The sequence below is a fragment of the Malania oleifera genome, chromosome 11 (genome assembly GCF_029873635.1).
Source record: "Malania oleifera isolate guangnan ecotype guangnan chromosome 11, ASM2987363v1, whole genome shotgun sequence".
Lineage (NCBI taxonomy): Eukaryota > Viridiplantae > Streptophyta > Magnoliopsida > Santalales > Ximeniaceae > Malania > Malania oleifera.
In genome coordinates, this window is record NC_080427.1 from 44,686,354 (window position 1) to 44,703,109 (window position 16,756).

The 16,756-nt window shown below is 39.5% G+C and overlaps 1 protein-coding gene across 2 annotated transcripts in view; it reads right to left on the bottom strand.

The window, feature by feature from the left end:
- The window catches only part of LOC131167713 (uncharacterized), a 43,256-nt gene that overhangs the window by 20,406 nt on the left and 6,094 nt on the right, over positions 1–16,756 (bottom strand). For both annotated transcript variants that reach the window (XM_058126554.1, XM_058126555.1), the window contains exons 4-5: positions 4,740–4,844; positions 4,448–4,519 (exon numbers count right to left, since the gene is read on the bottom strand). In XM_058126554.1, coding sequence (XP_057982537.1) covers positions 4,448–4,519; positions 4,740–4,844 — 177 coding nt within the window. The remainder of the gene's footprint in view (positions 1–4,447; positions 4,520–4,739; positions 4,845–16,756) is intronic.

Sequence of the window (16,756 nt, forward strand, 5' to 3'; positions counted from 1 at the left end):
ATAGCATAACCTTAGTTGAATTGTTAAAGTAAGGTTATAAATACTTAAAGTTAAAATTAGCACGTCATATATCGCTATTTGCACATATTTGAGATTTAGAAGATCAAATTAAAAGAGAACTAATTGATTAATCAATCACTGAAATAAGTTCGAAGTAAGAATCTGAAATTCAATTGGTTAAGTATTAAATAAATCTACATGTTACTCTTTGTTAGTACAAGTACAATAAAATTATTCTTGAAATATCCATAGCATATGGTTGAGTCAAGAAGAAAAATACACCTACGTAGTCTTTCTAAGATTATATAAATTAGTAATAGCTTAATAGCTTCAACTCAATGATCATATCAGAAGCAGCTACTAAAAATTCAGGAAGTTCACAAAGTCAATTAATACAAGAGTATTGGCAAAGATTGATATGAGGTATGATAACTTAAAGAAGAGTTTTTGAGCTTATTGTTGATTATTATATTGCAACAAGAACATAAGAATGACATTGTTGACCACAATAAAAGGATGAATTGTACAAGGCATCAAAAGAATTAAATTCAAAGAACTATATACTTCAACAGACAATTTGGAAAGATATTTGAAGATTGGTAAATCCATATACAAAAGAATTTTCTGAAACCAAACACTAAGCTAGGTTGAAATGTTTGACACTACTATTTTTTTTGCTTAACTCTTTTGTTTGTTTTCTCTTGACCATCTTAGTTCACATGCTGATGTTGGATTATGTTATATATTTTTTGGCATGTTGAATAATGGATGACCATGTTATGATTGAAATATATGCTGGATTATGGACTTTGTTATTGCAATCTAAATGCGAATTTTTTTTTGTCCTTAGTACTTTTGCATAATATTTCTTTCAGTTTATCCTTTTGTTGATATAAAAAGGGGGGGGGGAATTTAGCAAACTGAGCAAAAGCATGGCATAATAAATTTAAAAGCATGATTGATAATGATGATTGCTAATGATGACTGATAATGATGATAGCTTCACATATATTTACACTCATACTATACATGGATACATAGTTTGTCCTTCAAAAATGAAATTATGAATTTATTGAATATGAAATATATTTCATTCAGGGGGAGTTATACTTGTTAAGTAATAATATCATGATTTTTGTTCATTACTAGAAATTATTGAAAATTCTGATATACAATCTTTTGTATTTTCTCATGCTATTATGGGACTTATTGTCTATCTTTTTATGTATGATGAATGCAAAGTTTTTGTTTTGTGCCTTCACTGGATAAATACTTTTGCTCTTTTTGATTGATATCAAAAGGGGGAGAATTTTTGGGCAAAAATTGAACATGATATTGCATACCTAAGCATGTATATTGGCTCAACTATGAAATGAAATATATGAGCATGATATTGAAATTGATATTGAAAATGATCATGATATTACAAATATTATTAAGTTGATGCTTATTGTAAGGGGGAGCCTTATTAAGGCTTACTCATTTTTTTTCCTTATTTGTCATCGTCAAAAAGGGAGAGATTGTTGGCCTAACAAGGCTTAGAATCTTGTTTTGATGATAACAAAGCAAAGGAACTTAACATATTCGGTTAAGTGAAGTTTCAGGACTCAAGAGTGTTGATAAAAGACCAAGGTCAAATGCTTGAAAGCTTGTACTTAAAGCTAGAAGAACTTGATGAAGTATGTACTTAAGTCAATGAGCTATGAAGGAAGTCAAAGCCAATACATGAAGATATTGAAAGCAAAGCAAATACATGAAGATATTGAAAGCAAAGCAAATACATGAAGATACTGAGAGCAAAGCAAATACATGAAGACTTAGCGCTTAGAAAGTTATAGTCTTTTAAGAAGTCTCGGGTAAGTACTTCAAACAATTTCAATATGGATGCATGAAACTCTTAAGTTAATTACTTGGACCTAGATACCTTTTAAAATACTTGGAAAATATTTTTATAAGGTTAAAAGTTATTTCAAAAAAATTAAAATTATTTTTGGAATAAAAAGCACCGAAACAGGATTCTCCAAATTCCCTTCTTTTTTCTATATCTGCATTGATGTGCAATTTTCTCTATCAATGGTTTCTTATCTTAAAAGGTGTTCAACATAAAAGTTGTGGGATTTTCACTTAGCTTTCTGTTGATACCAAGAACGTACAAGTTGAAGTTGTATAGAAAAAACTATGACCAAAATACTGAAGGGTGGTCGAAGCTGACAGTTTAGTCGACTGACTGTGTATGCTCAGTTGACTGACAAGCAGACAAAACCAGGTCAGGTGACTGACCTTCGTAAATTTAAATTTAAAATAGTGTGGGAAGGTTTCCAAAAGTGTTTGCTTGCCCCCCAAACTTTGTAAAAACTTGGGAAATGCTCAAAGTAACTTGGGGAATATGTTTATACACTTTTTAACTCTATAAATACAAGTTAACTCCAAGAATTAAATTCCAACAACAATCAGCAAATCAGTTTATACTCTTACATTCAAAAACTCAAAAACTTTTTCTGAAGTTTTGTTGTGTTCTTGCTAATACTACTCACGGTTCTTGTCCTCTACTTGAAATTTTCAATCTAAGAAAGAACCCAGTGATATACACACTTGAGCTTCATCTTTCTATATTGATATTTGATTGAAGTATATTGTGACATTCAAATTGTACTAATCAGCTCTTTTGAGAGTGTCATTGTACACAAAATTTTCTCTTGTTGTTTTTGACGATTCAGGGTTGATTGAATCGTTGGCTAACCAAGCGTGGAGTATCGTTTGGAGAGGAGGACTCCATCCTACTTGAACGAGTGTGTAAACGGTTTGCTCCGCCCGGTTAAGGGTGCGGTATAGTGAAATCCTTGGGTGGTTTACCTAAGGCGAGGTCGTAGGCGGGTATAGCCGAACCTCGTAAAATCTTGGTGTCTTTCTCTTCCCTAAATCTCTTTAATTTCTGCATATATAAATTGCATGAATGCTTACTTAATTGCTGGAAATTTATTTGTTATTAGGAATTGCAAAAACCTTAAAGCAAGTACGTTGATTGATAAATATCAAAGTTTGCTGAAACCTTAAAGGGAGTACATTGATTGATAAATATCAAAGTTTGCGGAAACCTTAAAGGAATACGTTGATTGATAAATATCAAAGCTCATTAACTTATTGATTAAATTCAAGTAACTTATTTGATATAAAAATCTGAATTTTGGAAGCTTGCTGAAATTTCTATTTTGTTTCATATTGTGAAATCAAGCTTACCTTGTTGATTTGATTGACATATTCAAAAGGATTGTTGGTTGGACTTGTGAGGTTACAAATCAATATCATTGAAATTGTGTGAATGCTGAATATTAATTTGTTGGGTTAACTCTTAACTAAAGGAACTCGTAAAACAAAGAGGTTTCAAAGAAAATTTTAAAAACCCAAATCACCCCCCTCTTGAGAATCCACCTTACTTTTCACTAACCACTTTGCATGCCACACTTGCATGAGGACAGGAATGGGGATCACCAGATTCTAAACAGGCATGCACAAAAAAATAAAATAAAATAAAATAAAAAACAAATAGTATTGCTCATACATAAAAAGCACCTCAAAATGGATCTCCAACCAATTTTTTAAAGGGCAAAGGCGTAAGGCAAGGCGTTTTAACCCTTAAGAAGCGAATATAAGCCTTAAGGCTTTGGGGTGTAAGGCCTTTTGAAAACTTTATTTTTAGATAAAAATATGTAAATAAGTTACATATATTTTGAAAATAAAGAAAAGTTAAAGAAAACCACAAATATAGTTAAGAACAATCACAAATATAATGCAAAAGTAAATAATAATATACTGTGCAAACTACTTGTAGCCCATCAAAAAATTGCTAACTTGAATTCATGATGTATTTTATGGCAAGAGATAGTTATACTATTACAAAGTTAAAATTATCTTCATGATCTAAGATACAACTCTCAATTATTTTTGAAAGGTTGAGGTTTAAGAGTGTTAGAAATCAACTCACTATACCATTCCTTTATATTAACATGTAGATAAAAAAAATTTAGCCTAATCTAACTCAAGAATCACACACCCAAAATGCGTAAGCCTCAAATAAAAAGGCGCAAAAGGCATGCCTTTTGTACAAATGCATAAGCCACAACGTATAATGTGTTAGCCTTTTCGGAATTTAGTATTTTGGATTCAGGCTCAAGACGTTTTAGGCATGCTGTGCCTTAAGGCGAGCCTCAATTGAACCTTCTAAAACAATGTCTCCAACTGTATGATACCTCAATCATATGCAAGATGATCACATAAATAAATGGATAAAACACAAAAGTTAATTTCAAATTATTTGAATTACATTCCTCCCTCTCCTCTCTCCATTTATTCCCCAACTTTGTCTGAATAAATATTGATATCCACGCACCAGTCATAACTAGGGGTTTAAACCATAATGTAAAATTTTAAGCCAGATTTAGAGTAATACCTTATCAGCAAAGTCAGGAAGCTCTTCGTGAGGATGTTTCTCAAAATATTTCTTAAGAAGTTTATTGTCAAGCTACATTCAAGAAAAACAGAACATTATGATCAGAAAATGAGAACAGCAATAAACAACACCCAAAGGCAGGATGTTGTCAAGACGGGCACATATACAGTTATACACTTATACACAAATGCATTTTTATGTATTATGCATTCTATAGGCAAACTTATTCTGTCAAGAAACTTATTTGTGAATGCTTTTGTTTGGATTTGGATACACACATACAATTACAAACCTTGGCTTCATCAACCGTGATATGAAGATTTAGAAGATACTGGCCTGAAAGTGCTACATTAATCTCCTCATCAGTTGTTATCTTGAAATTGCTCTTCTCCATCACCTAACAAAAGGAGGAGAGGGGGGTTAATGAAAATTTTTAAGTCTAAGATACTGTTTTCAATTAAAAAGGAAACTCAACTATGCAAATGACATATTGGTGAAGGATGACAGGGAATTGCAGAGAAAGAAAGAGAAACAAGAGAAAGAGACACAAGAGAAAGAGAAAGAAGAAAGAGAAGTTACCATTCATAGAGGAGAGTGGAGAGAAACATAGATTCTAAAAATAAAATGGTAATTGTCTCAAACATACAACTACCAAAGTATTTACACCCGACAATTAACTAAAAAACATACTTACAAATTAATCCAGCATAACAGAAAATAATACAGAAAGGTTTAGTTCATGCATCATAATGTCCTAAAGTCTATGCCTAAAATATAATATGTATCTGGATAGGCAGCCTAAATGATGATGGCAGTCCTCAATCATACTCCCCTGACCGAAAGGAACTTGACTTCAAAGAGTAGCTACAAATAATACTCTTAACAGCCTTTTTATACAAACTTAGAACTTAAAGAATCTAAGCACTCAAATTTGTCTAGGTCAACTCTTGTAAGAATCCGAACCGTGATATATGGATTTATTGTATAAAAGAGGGGACAAAAAATGGAATTCTGCAGACTTTGTCGACGAGGCCATAATTCGTCGACGAAGGTAGAAGGCTTTTCGTCGATAAAATTCAGAGGTTCGTCAACGAGAAAAAGCCGAGGGGTTCAAGAAAATTTAAATATCAGAGTTCGTCGACGAAATCGCTGCCTCGTCGACGAAATCCTTGAAGACTTCGTCGATGAGGAGACCATTTCGTCGACAAAGCCCCTCGGGTCAAAGGCTTATAAAAGATCTTTTGGGCTTGCTTCATTGCTAAGTTTTGGCTTTCCTCTCTCTCTCTCTCTAGGATTTGAAGCTCTCTCTCTCTCTCCTTGATTACTTCTCCGTTTGTCGCCTGAATCGCAAATCCAAAGTTACTGCGAGGATCAATGAAAGATTCTCTACGTTTCTAGTGGATCGGAATCTCGTTTGGAGCGATTTTGGGTTTCGGGTAAAAATCGAGGTAAGGCTCGATTTTCATTTTTGATTCAGTATATGTGTAGTAGTATGGATTGTAAACATGTGCTGTACTGTGGTTTGTAGGTTTTGAAGTCTCGGTTCGTAGTTTTGAGGGCCGTAGAGTTCGTAGTTGGGATTCGGGTTAAGGTAAGGGGATTTTGTTTATATCAGTCCATTTTTGAAATCAGGATCGGTAAGCCTGTAGGCTACGATCATATGTATGTTTTGGCTACTTATTTGGGGAAATCTATCGGGTAAAAATGCGGGATTTTCGGGTTACAGTTTTCAGGAAAATTGGGGATTTCGGGTATCATCTCTATTTTGTTTGAAAATCTATTTGTTACGTTGAAACTGTATTATTGAGGTGACCGTAATCCATATTTGCATAAACTGTATACTTGAAATTATAATTGATATAATTTGCCATAAACCAAATAAGTGTGGTATGTATGGATGTATGTATTTTGTTCCAGATATTTGTGAAACAGCTATGTGACGGCTAATTACCATACGCTAAAATGTATAGGAACGTGAGTTTCAAAATGATTCCAAGAGTTTGTAAAACAGCCATGTATCAGTTAACTACCGTGGGCGAGAGTGGCCGGCTTTATATCCGGGGTGTGAAATATCACCAGTATGTTTCGGCTGGTCACCGAAAGGTGTGTTCTACACCGTATGTAGCAACGGATTCACAGTGGGCCTAGGTCGTCGCAGCGTAGTTGTACATGTGGCAATGTAATCGAGGTGAGACTAGGAGACCTTGTGTAGTTGCGTATGTAACAATGGATTCACTATTGGGCCCGAGTCGTAGATCTTCGTAGTTGCATATGTAGTAATGTAATCGCTGTGAGACTAGGTGACCTTATGTAGTTGCGTATGAGGCAATGGATTCACCATTGGGCCTTGATCGTCGCAGCGTATTTGCGTATGTAGCAATGTAATCGCTATGAGACGAGGTGACCTGGTGTAGTTGCCAACTAATGTGACGACATTGACCGTATGTATGTATGTATGTATGTATGTTGGGTATCGTATGAACTGGAATGGTTTTTTGAAAATACTGGAACTGTATGGAATTGTATGAAACTGTACGAATTGTTTCAAACTGTATCGTACGTATAGTGTTATGAAGTATGTAAAATGACACTGGTATGCCACACACTGATATAAACTGTTTTCTTCCTTACTGAGAGGTGTCTCACCCAGAATGTACGTACAATGTTTTTCAAGTCCTTCAGGTAGCGGTAAGTAGCATCCTAGCGTCTGGGAGCAAGGGTGTCGTAGCTACTGCTAGTACCTTTTAGGTACGAGTTTTGGTATCCAGGTTGTCGGGATAGTTTTGTAGACACCTGGGTATGTTTTGCATTGTGGGTATGTTATCCTAGTTTGTATAGACTCTGGTATGATACTGGTTGTGTATAACAGACTGTATTCCGCTGCATATTTTGATGAGTATGGACGTTTGTATGTATGTATATCGGGCATCCGTTCACCCCATGGGGTCGGACCCTCTTTTCATGTTGTATCATATATGTTTTAAATTGATACAGAGACAGGTTAGGTTACTTAATTCACCACCTGGGACCCACATGCGGGTTCGGGGCATAACAGCTTGGTATCAGAGCTAACCAAGTTGTTAGGTCTTGCAGACTTGGTTAGTAGTATTGATGTGTATATACCAGAGTACAGGATGTAGGAAATGGGTAGTGTTGGTCGAGGGTTGTTCTATTACTAGACCAGGATTTGTCGGCGGTATTCCGTGTTTTTCCTGGGATGACGATTCTGGTAAAGGCAGGGCAAACCATTGACGAATTTCGTATCAGTGTGATGGAATAGGCTTAGACTTATGAGAGTAATAGTTGACATGATTAGGTCTATGATTGTGTTAACTACGTACGATATAGGAATTCTAACCGATTCCTATCCTGTTTTCAGAATGGAGCCCAAGGATAATAACTTGGAGAGTGGCTCCGAGGAGACGGCGAGCGATGAGTCTCCTTCTATGTCTCGTGGTTTGGCGAGACAGGTGATCCGAGAGATTGGACGGAGTGTTAGGAGACGCGAGAGTTCTTCTACTAATGCGGGGTGTACCATCGAGAGGTTCACACGCATGCACCCTCCGACATTTACAGGAGGACCTGATCCAATAGTGGCGGAGGACTGGGTCGAGAAGACCGAGAGGATATTTGAAGTCCTCCACTGCACTGAGAAGCAGAAGGTTTTGTACGCTACCTTCCAGCTGACTGGGGAAGCAGGGCGATGGTGGACAGTAGTGAGCCTGCTGGAGAGGCAGAGGGCTGGTCCATCTAGTATGACGTGGGGCCGTTTCAAGGAGGTATTTTTCGAGAAATACTTTCCGGTCTCCACTCAGGATGCGAAGGCCGATGAGTTTTCGGTCCTGACGCAGGGAACTTTGACGATGCAAAGGTATGCTTCTAGATATATCGAGTTATCTCGATTTGCACCGTACTTGGTTCCGAATGAGTACGAGAAAGCTCAAAGGTTCGAGAGGGGTCTGAGGAAAGACATCCGCCGTCTTGTAGGGATGCTGCAGATCCGTGAGTTCTCTGTCCTGGTGGATAAAGCCACCATAGTCGAGACTAACCTTCGAGGAGATGAGATAGTGCAAGTTCAGGGGAAAAGGGGGAAAAGGCCAGTATCTTCTGGTCCTCAGAGTGGTCCTCAGCAGAGTAAGTGGAAGAAGAAGAAGAATTACAGCTCGGGTTATCAGCAGAACACCGAGCGGCTAAGTTCTCAGGGGGATTCATCCTCCGCACCGTGCATTAAGTGCCATAAATGGCACGATGGCGAGTATCGGCCATTCTAGGGTGTTTGCTACAACTGTGGCAAGTCGGGCCACATGGCGAAGAGCTGCCAGGAACTGAGGAAGAATATGCCTGCACAGAGCCAGAACCATGAGAGTAATCAGATGCCTCGAGGGAACTACCAGGCAACCACGGCTCCGGCGAGAGTATATTCACTTACTCCAACAGATGCGAAACATGCTGGGAACGTGGTGACAAGTACCATGTTATTGCTTTCGAATAGAGCTGTTATTTTGTTTGATTCGGGGGCAACCCATTCATTCATATCTGCTAGTTATGTGAAATTATATGGGGTGGAAACCTATGTGATGAATGAGATGTTGTCTGTGATTACGCCAACTGGGAGTGAAACGACTTGTAGTAAGATGTTAAGAAACTGCCCAGTTGTAATTCAGGAGAGACTGCTACTGGCAAATCTTGTAGTATATGACATGTCGGGTTTCGACGTCATACTGGGAATGGATTGGTTGTTCTCCAGTTATGCGGTGATTGACTGTCGGAAGAAGGTAGTAGTGTTTAGACCTCCTGGAAAGCAGGAGTATGAGTTCGTGGGATCGTGTGGGCGTTCGACGCCACAGATTTTATCGGCATTACAGGAGAAAAGGTTACTCTTAGAGGGTTGTCAGGGGTACCTAACTTGTGTGAAGGAACCGCCGCGGGATGTGTTGAGACTCGAGGACATTCGGGTGGTCAACGAATTTCCGGATGTGTTTCCTGAAGAACTACCCGGTTTACCTCCAGATCGTGAGGTGGAGTTTGAGATAAAATTGCTGCCTGGTAAGGCACCGATCTCTAAAGCTCCGTATCGGATGGCTCCAGCAGAACTTCGAGAGTTGAAGGAGCAGTTGCAGGAATTACTGGACCAGGGTTTTATTCGACCGAGTGTTTCACCCTAGGGAGCTCCAGTATTATTTGTGAAGAAGAAGGACGGGTCGATGCGTATCTGTATTGACTATCGTGAGATCAACAAAATGACGGTGAAGAATCGTTACCCTTTGCCTCGTATAGATGATCTTTTTGACCAGTTGGAGGGGACGCATGTCTTTTCGAAGATCAACCTACGGTCAGGGTATCATCAAGTGAGGGTTAGGTCTGAGGATATAGCTAAAACTGCTTTCCAAACCAGGTACGACCACTATGAATTCTTAGTTATGCCGTTTGGGTTAACCAATGCGCCAACAGTGTTCATAGATCTGATGAACAGGGTGTTTCATAACTACCTGGATCAGTTCATAGTTGTGTTCATCGATGATATTCTGGTATATTCGAAGAGTTCGGAAGAGCATGAGTACCATTTGAGGTTGGTACTACAGATTTTGCGGGAGAAGAAGTTATAAGCTAAGCTGAAGAAGTGTGAGTTCTGGTTGAATCAGGTCGCGTTCTTAGGCCATGTGGTGTCTGAGGGCGGTATCTCCGTTGATCCTAGCAAGATTGAAGCTGTGGTCGGCTGGGCTAGACCGAAGAATGTGCAGAAGGTTCGGAGTTTTCTGAGACTGGCGGGTTACTATCGTCGGTTCATGGAGGGATTCTCTAAATTATCTGGACCTCTGACACGATTGACGAGAAGGGAGTGAAATTTGACTGGACTAGTGATTGCAAGCAGTGTTTTCTTGAGTTGAAGCATCGACTGGTTACTGCTCCAGTATTGACCATTCCTTCGAGGAATTGGGGTTTTGTGATCTATAGCGACGCGTCCTTGAAAGGTTTGGAATGTATGCTTATGCAACAGGATAAGGTGGTAGCTTATGCTTCTCGACAACTTAAGGAGTATGAGAAGAATTACCCTACGCAGGATCAAGAATTGGCCGCTGTAGTATATGCTCTAAAGATCTGGCAACACTACCTGTATGGTGTTCAGTGTGAGATTTTCACTAACCACAAGAGTCTCAAGTACTTTTTCACGCAGAAGGAGCTGAATATGAGGCAGAGGCAGAGGCAGTGGCTAGAGTTGATTAAGGACTATGATTGCAAAATCAGTTATCACCTGGGAAAGGCTAATGTGGTAACAGATGCGTTGAGTCGGAAGTCAGAACATGCAACAGTATCTGCAGTTGTAGCTCAGCATCATGTCAGACGGGATCTGGAAAGTCTTGGCGTGGAGTTGGTATCTGGTGATCATCAGGCTTTTACTGCTAGTTTGGTGATCCAACCAACCTTGTTTGAGCGTATTAAAGCCGCACAGGCTAGTGATGCGGAGTTAACTGAGATTGTGGAGAAAGTACAGCAAGGTTTGAATGCGAACTTTAACAGCTCTAACAGAGGTGTGTTGAGATTTGGGACCCGTATATGTTCCAAGCGACGATGAGATCAGAAGGACGATTCTGGAATAAGCGCATCATTCTTTGTATACGGTACATCCGGGTAGTACGAAGATGTATCGGGATTTGCACGAGTCCTTCTAGTGGAGTGGTATGAAGAGAGATATTGCCCGGTTTGTGGAGCAATGTCTGACATATCAATAGGTGAAAGCTGAACATCAGAGGCCAACAGGGCCGTTGCAGCCTTTGCCTATTCTGGTATGGAAATGGGAACACATTTCCATGGACTTTGTTACCGGATTACCGACAGCGCTTCACAGGCAAAATGTTATTTGGGTAATTGTGGACAGGTTGACGAAATCTGCTCACTTTGTACCGATGAAAGTTAGCTACCCTTTGAGTAGGCTAGTTGATATGTACGTGCATGAGATTGTGCGAATGCACGAAGTACCGGTGTCCATTATTTCAGATCGGGATTCGAGGTTTACTTCTCGATTTTGGAAGAGCTTGCAGGAAGCATTGGGGGCGAAGCTTACTTTCAGTACAGCGTTCCACCCCCAGACTGATGGACAGTCGGAGAGGACAATACAAATCTTGGAGGATACGTTACGGGCTTGTGTATTGGACTTCGGTGGTAGTTGGATTCGGTTTCTACCACTAGTGGAGTTTGCCTATAACAATAGCTTCCAAGCTAGTATAGGGATGGCACCATTCGAGGCTTTGTATGGTCGGAGGTGTCAATCTCCTTTGTATTGGGATGAGGTCGGTGAACGTCAGGTTTTAGGACCTGAACTCGTACAGTAGGCGTCTGAGAAGGTAGGTTTGATCCGGGAGAGGATTAGATCGGCTCAGAATCGGCAGAAGAGTTACGCGGATGTTCGCCGCCGTGAGTTGGAGTTCGAGGTGGGGGGTAAGGTATTCCTTAGAATCGCTCCGATGAAGGGAGTGATGAGATTCGGAAGGAAGGGCAAGTTGAGCCCGAGGTATATCGGACCATTCAAGGTCATTGAGTGAGTGGGTCCGGTAGCCTACAAAGTTGCACTACCCCCAGCACTCTCGAGGGTCCATGATGTGTTTCACGTATCCATGTTGAGAAGGTACGTGTTGGATCCTTCACATGTTCTTAGTTAAAATGAGTTGGAAATTGGGGATACTTTAGCGTATGAGGAGATACCTCTTCAGGTTCTGGACCGTAAAGTTCAGAAGCTTCGTACCAAAGAAATACCATTGGTAAAGGTATTATGGCGAAACCACGAGATTGAGGAAGATTCTTGGGAACTGGAAACAGAAATACGTCAGAAGTATCCGCAGTTGTTCTCAGTAGTACTTGGATAGCAAGGTGGTATAAGTATGTATGTATGTATGTAAACCTCTGTTATCATATTGTAATTAGTGGTTAGTCTCTGGGAGAGTCCTGTGATATTGTAAGCTCCCGAGACCGTGTACGTATGTAACCACGATATTCCTCCGCCATAAGTGAGGGCATGTATGTATGTATCGTAACGGGGCTGTGTATAAATGGCCACTGTATTCTCTAGAGTATGTATATATGTATCGTGACGAGGCTGCGTATAAATGGCCGCCGTATTCTCTAGAGTGAGTATGTATGTATTGTAGAGGGACTGCGTATAGATAGTCACCGTTTCACCTCAGAGTAGGTATGTATGAATGTGTTCGTAATGAGAGATTGCAAATTTTGAGGATGAAATTTTTGCAAGGAGGGGAGATTGTAAGAACCCGAACCGTGATATATGGATTTATTGTATAAAAGAGAGGAAAAAATGGAATTCTGCAGACTTCGTCAACGAGGCCATAATTCGTCGACGAAGGTAGAAGGTTTTTCGTCGACAAAATTCAGAGGTTCGTCGATGAGAAAAAGTCGAGGGGTTCAGGAAAATTTAAATATCAGGGTTCGTCGACGAAATCGCTGCCTCATCGATGAAATCCCTGAAAACTTCGTCAACAAGGACACCATTTCGTCGACGAAGGCCCTCATGTCAAAGGCTTATAAAAGATCTTTTGGGCTTGCTTCATTGCTAAGTTTTGGCTTTCCTCTCTCTCTCTCTCTCTCTCTAGGATTTGAAGCTCTCTCTCTCTCTCCTCAATTACTTCGCCGTTTGTCGCCTGAATCGCAAATCCAAAGTTACTGCGAGGATCAATGAAAGATTCTCTACGTTTCTAGTGGATCGGAATCTCGTTTGGAGCGATTTCGGGTTTCGGGTAAAAATCGAGGTAAGGCTCGGTTTTCATTTTTGATTCAGTATATGTGTAGTAGTATGGATTGTAAGCATGTGTTGTACTGTGGTTTGTAGGTTTTGAAGTCTCGGTTCGTAGTTTTGAGGGCCGTAGAGTTCGTAGTTGGGATTCGGGTTAAGATAAGGGGATTTTGTTTATATCAGCCCATTTTTGAAATCAGGATCCGTAAGCCTGTAGGCTACAATCATATATATGTTTTGGCTACTTATTTGGGAAAATCTATCGGGTAAAAATGCGGGATTTTCGCGTTACAAATTTCAAGAAAATTGGGGATTTCGGGTATCATCTCTATTTTGTTTGAAAATCTGTTTGTTACGTTGAAATTGTATTATTGAGGTGGCCATAATCCATATTTGCATAAACTGTATACTTGAAATTATAATTGATATGATTTTCCGTAAACCAAATAAGTGTGGTATGTATGGATGTATATATTTTGTTTCAGATATTTGTGAAACAGTTATGTGGCAACTAATTACCGTACGCTGAAATGTATAGGAACGTGAGTTCCAAAATGATTCCAGGAGTTTGTAAAACAGCCATGTATCGGTTAACTACCGCGGGCGAGAGTGGCCGGCTCTATATCCAGGGTGTGAAATATCACCAGTATGTTTCGGCTGGTCACCGAAAGGTGTGTTCCACACCATATGTAGCAATGGATTCACAGTGAGCCTAGGTCGTCGCAACATAGTTGTACATGTGGCAATGTAATCGGGGTGAGACTAGGTGACCTTGTGTAGTTGCGTATGTAGCAATGGATTCACTATTGGGCCTGAGTCGTAGATCTTCATAGTTGCATATGTAGTAATGTAATCGCTGTGAGATTAGGTGACCTTGTGTAGTTGCGTATGAGGCAATGGATTCACCATTGGGCCTTGATCGTCGCAGCGTAGTTGCGTATGTAGCAATGTAATCGCTGTGAGACGAGGTGACCTAATGCAGTTGCGAACTAGTGTGACGACACTGACCGTATGTATGTATGTATGTATGTATGTATGTTGGGTATCATATGAACTGGAATGGTTTTCTGAAAATACTGGAACTGTATGGAATTGTATGAAACTGTACGAATTGTTTCAAACTGTATCGCATGTATAGTGTTATGAAGTATGTGAAATGACACTGGTATGCCACACATTGATATAAAATGTTTTTTTCCTTACTAAGAGATGTCTCACCCCGAATGTACGTACAATGTTTTTCAGGTCCTTCAGGTAACGGTAAGTAGCATCCTAATGTCTGGGAGCAGGGGTGTCGTAGCTACTGCTAGTACCTTTTAGGTACGAGTTTTGATATCCAGGTTGTCAAGATAGTTTTGTAGACACCTGGGTATGTTTTGTATTGTGGGTATGTTATCCTAGTTTGTATAGACTCTGGTATGATACTGGTTGTGTATAACAGACCGTATTCTGCTGCGTATTTTAATGAGTATGGATGTTTGTATGTATGTATATCGGGCATCCGTTCACCCCATGGGGTCGGACCCTCTTTTCATGTTCTATCATGTATGTTTTAAATTGATACGGAGACAAGTTAGGTTAACTTACTTCACCACCTGGGACCCACCTGCGGGTTCAGGGCGTGACAACTCTAGATACAGCACTCATTTTTTCAATTTACTTTTCAATTTGAAGTGTGCTAAAAAATCCATTTCAACTCGTCAGCAGAAACCTCCTGCCGGCCAAGACCCAGCCGTGTAAGGGTCTTGAACACCCTCCTTTCTCCCCCTCTCCCTATCAAGAGCACAAAAACGAGAAAAACCTAACCTCAGCCCCAAAGTCACCTGCCTCTTCCATCAAAATTGCACTGCACCACCAGCCACGACAATGTCCAAAATGGCTCCTGCCACCTTTCCCTTGACCCTTTCCTCCACTTCCCCCCAAAAATCTCAAAACAATGAAAACCAACTCCCCATACTCACCCATTACCATATCACAGCCACAGCCACACCAAGATCCCAAAGAGGGCCCTGCCAAGCTCTCCTTCTCTTCCCAGCCTACCTCTTTTTTTATCAACAAAGACAAATTCATTAGAAGGCATCAATGGGACGCCATCCAAGTACATACAATCACAAAGAAGTCCCCCACACTGTAGTGTGTCAAAAAAGTCAAGAATTGCATCAGTGTGATTCAAAAACAATCCATTATGCCAACTCGAAGCGGTAGCAACCCATATCTGATCTTTGAAACCCCTCTTGTTTCTTTCACTCCACACCAACCAAAAGATGACAAGGGGGTTGATGTAGGACAACTATTAGAATTCAGAGGTAAAGAGGGAATTGAGAGAAAGAAGAAGAAGAAGAAGAAGAAGAAACCGATGCACATGTGTGTGTCCAGAAAAGAGGTTGGCCATAGAGGAGCCAAGCCCCATTGCTTTCTGGAGAAAACCAGAGGAGCTGATGCAGCTCCAAGCACATGGCACAGCCCCACTATGAGTTAGCCCCGACTTGTTCTAATGCTTACACAGCCATGCATGTGCCTGGCTGAAGCCCCATGAGAACTTCGCATGCATTGCATTAAGTGCTCGCACAATTAATTATATGCTGCATGCAATTGCTGAGATATATATAGACCCATGGCAATGTGTAAAGCACGAATACTTCTATGTGAACATGAAAATCAGCTTGCATAGGCATATGTGAATTTATTTACATGGACAAGTGTAGTTTCTTGTGCACGTGGATGCATTTCTGTGAATATAGTACATTTATTCTTTCTATGTTAGCATGAATATTAGTATTAGGAAGCCAGATATGCTTTTCTGCTAATTGATTAAGAGCATTACTATCTTTTTATTTTTGGTACAAGTAAATAGAACTGCAACAGGTTTTACAGAAGGCTAATTTCTGATAACAAAAGTGAAAATTTATTTTTAGAACAAGTATGTTTAGTAACATAAAACATATGTCATAAAACATTATATGATTTTTTCAATTCAATGTTGAGAAAATTTACTTATAAATTTTCAATCGCTTAAGAGTGTCAGCGAGGCCCAAAAACCTGCTCACAATTACCAAACATGGCTGTCTTTAGAGTGCTGGAAGAGCCCATTAATTTATTAACAATTAAACTAATGATTTGATAGTTTAAAATAATAAATTAACTAAAAATCATCAAGCCACTCCCAAAGTATCAGGAAAGTTCAAAAAATTGACAAATCCAAACTAAAATTACTGGAATCACTCTGGGAGTGCCAGGGAGGTCCATTAAGACATAAAAAGAATGTAATTTCTACAAAATTAAACAGCTCAAATTTTGATTAAATGGAATAAAAAAGATCCCTGAACACCCCGAAAGTGTTGGAAAGGTTCAAATTAATAAATAAAAACTAATATTTCATGGATCATTTTGGAAGTGCCAAAAAGGTTCATTAAAGCATAATGCATATCCTAAAATTAAAATAACATTAAGATCGCAACATCTTAGCCTATAATGTACGGTAACCCTCAGAGTGCCAAGGATACCCTTGAAGTTTAAAACATTAAAATAACATTTTTTTGTGCCAATCAATTCGATGATGGGTGGAG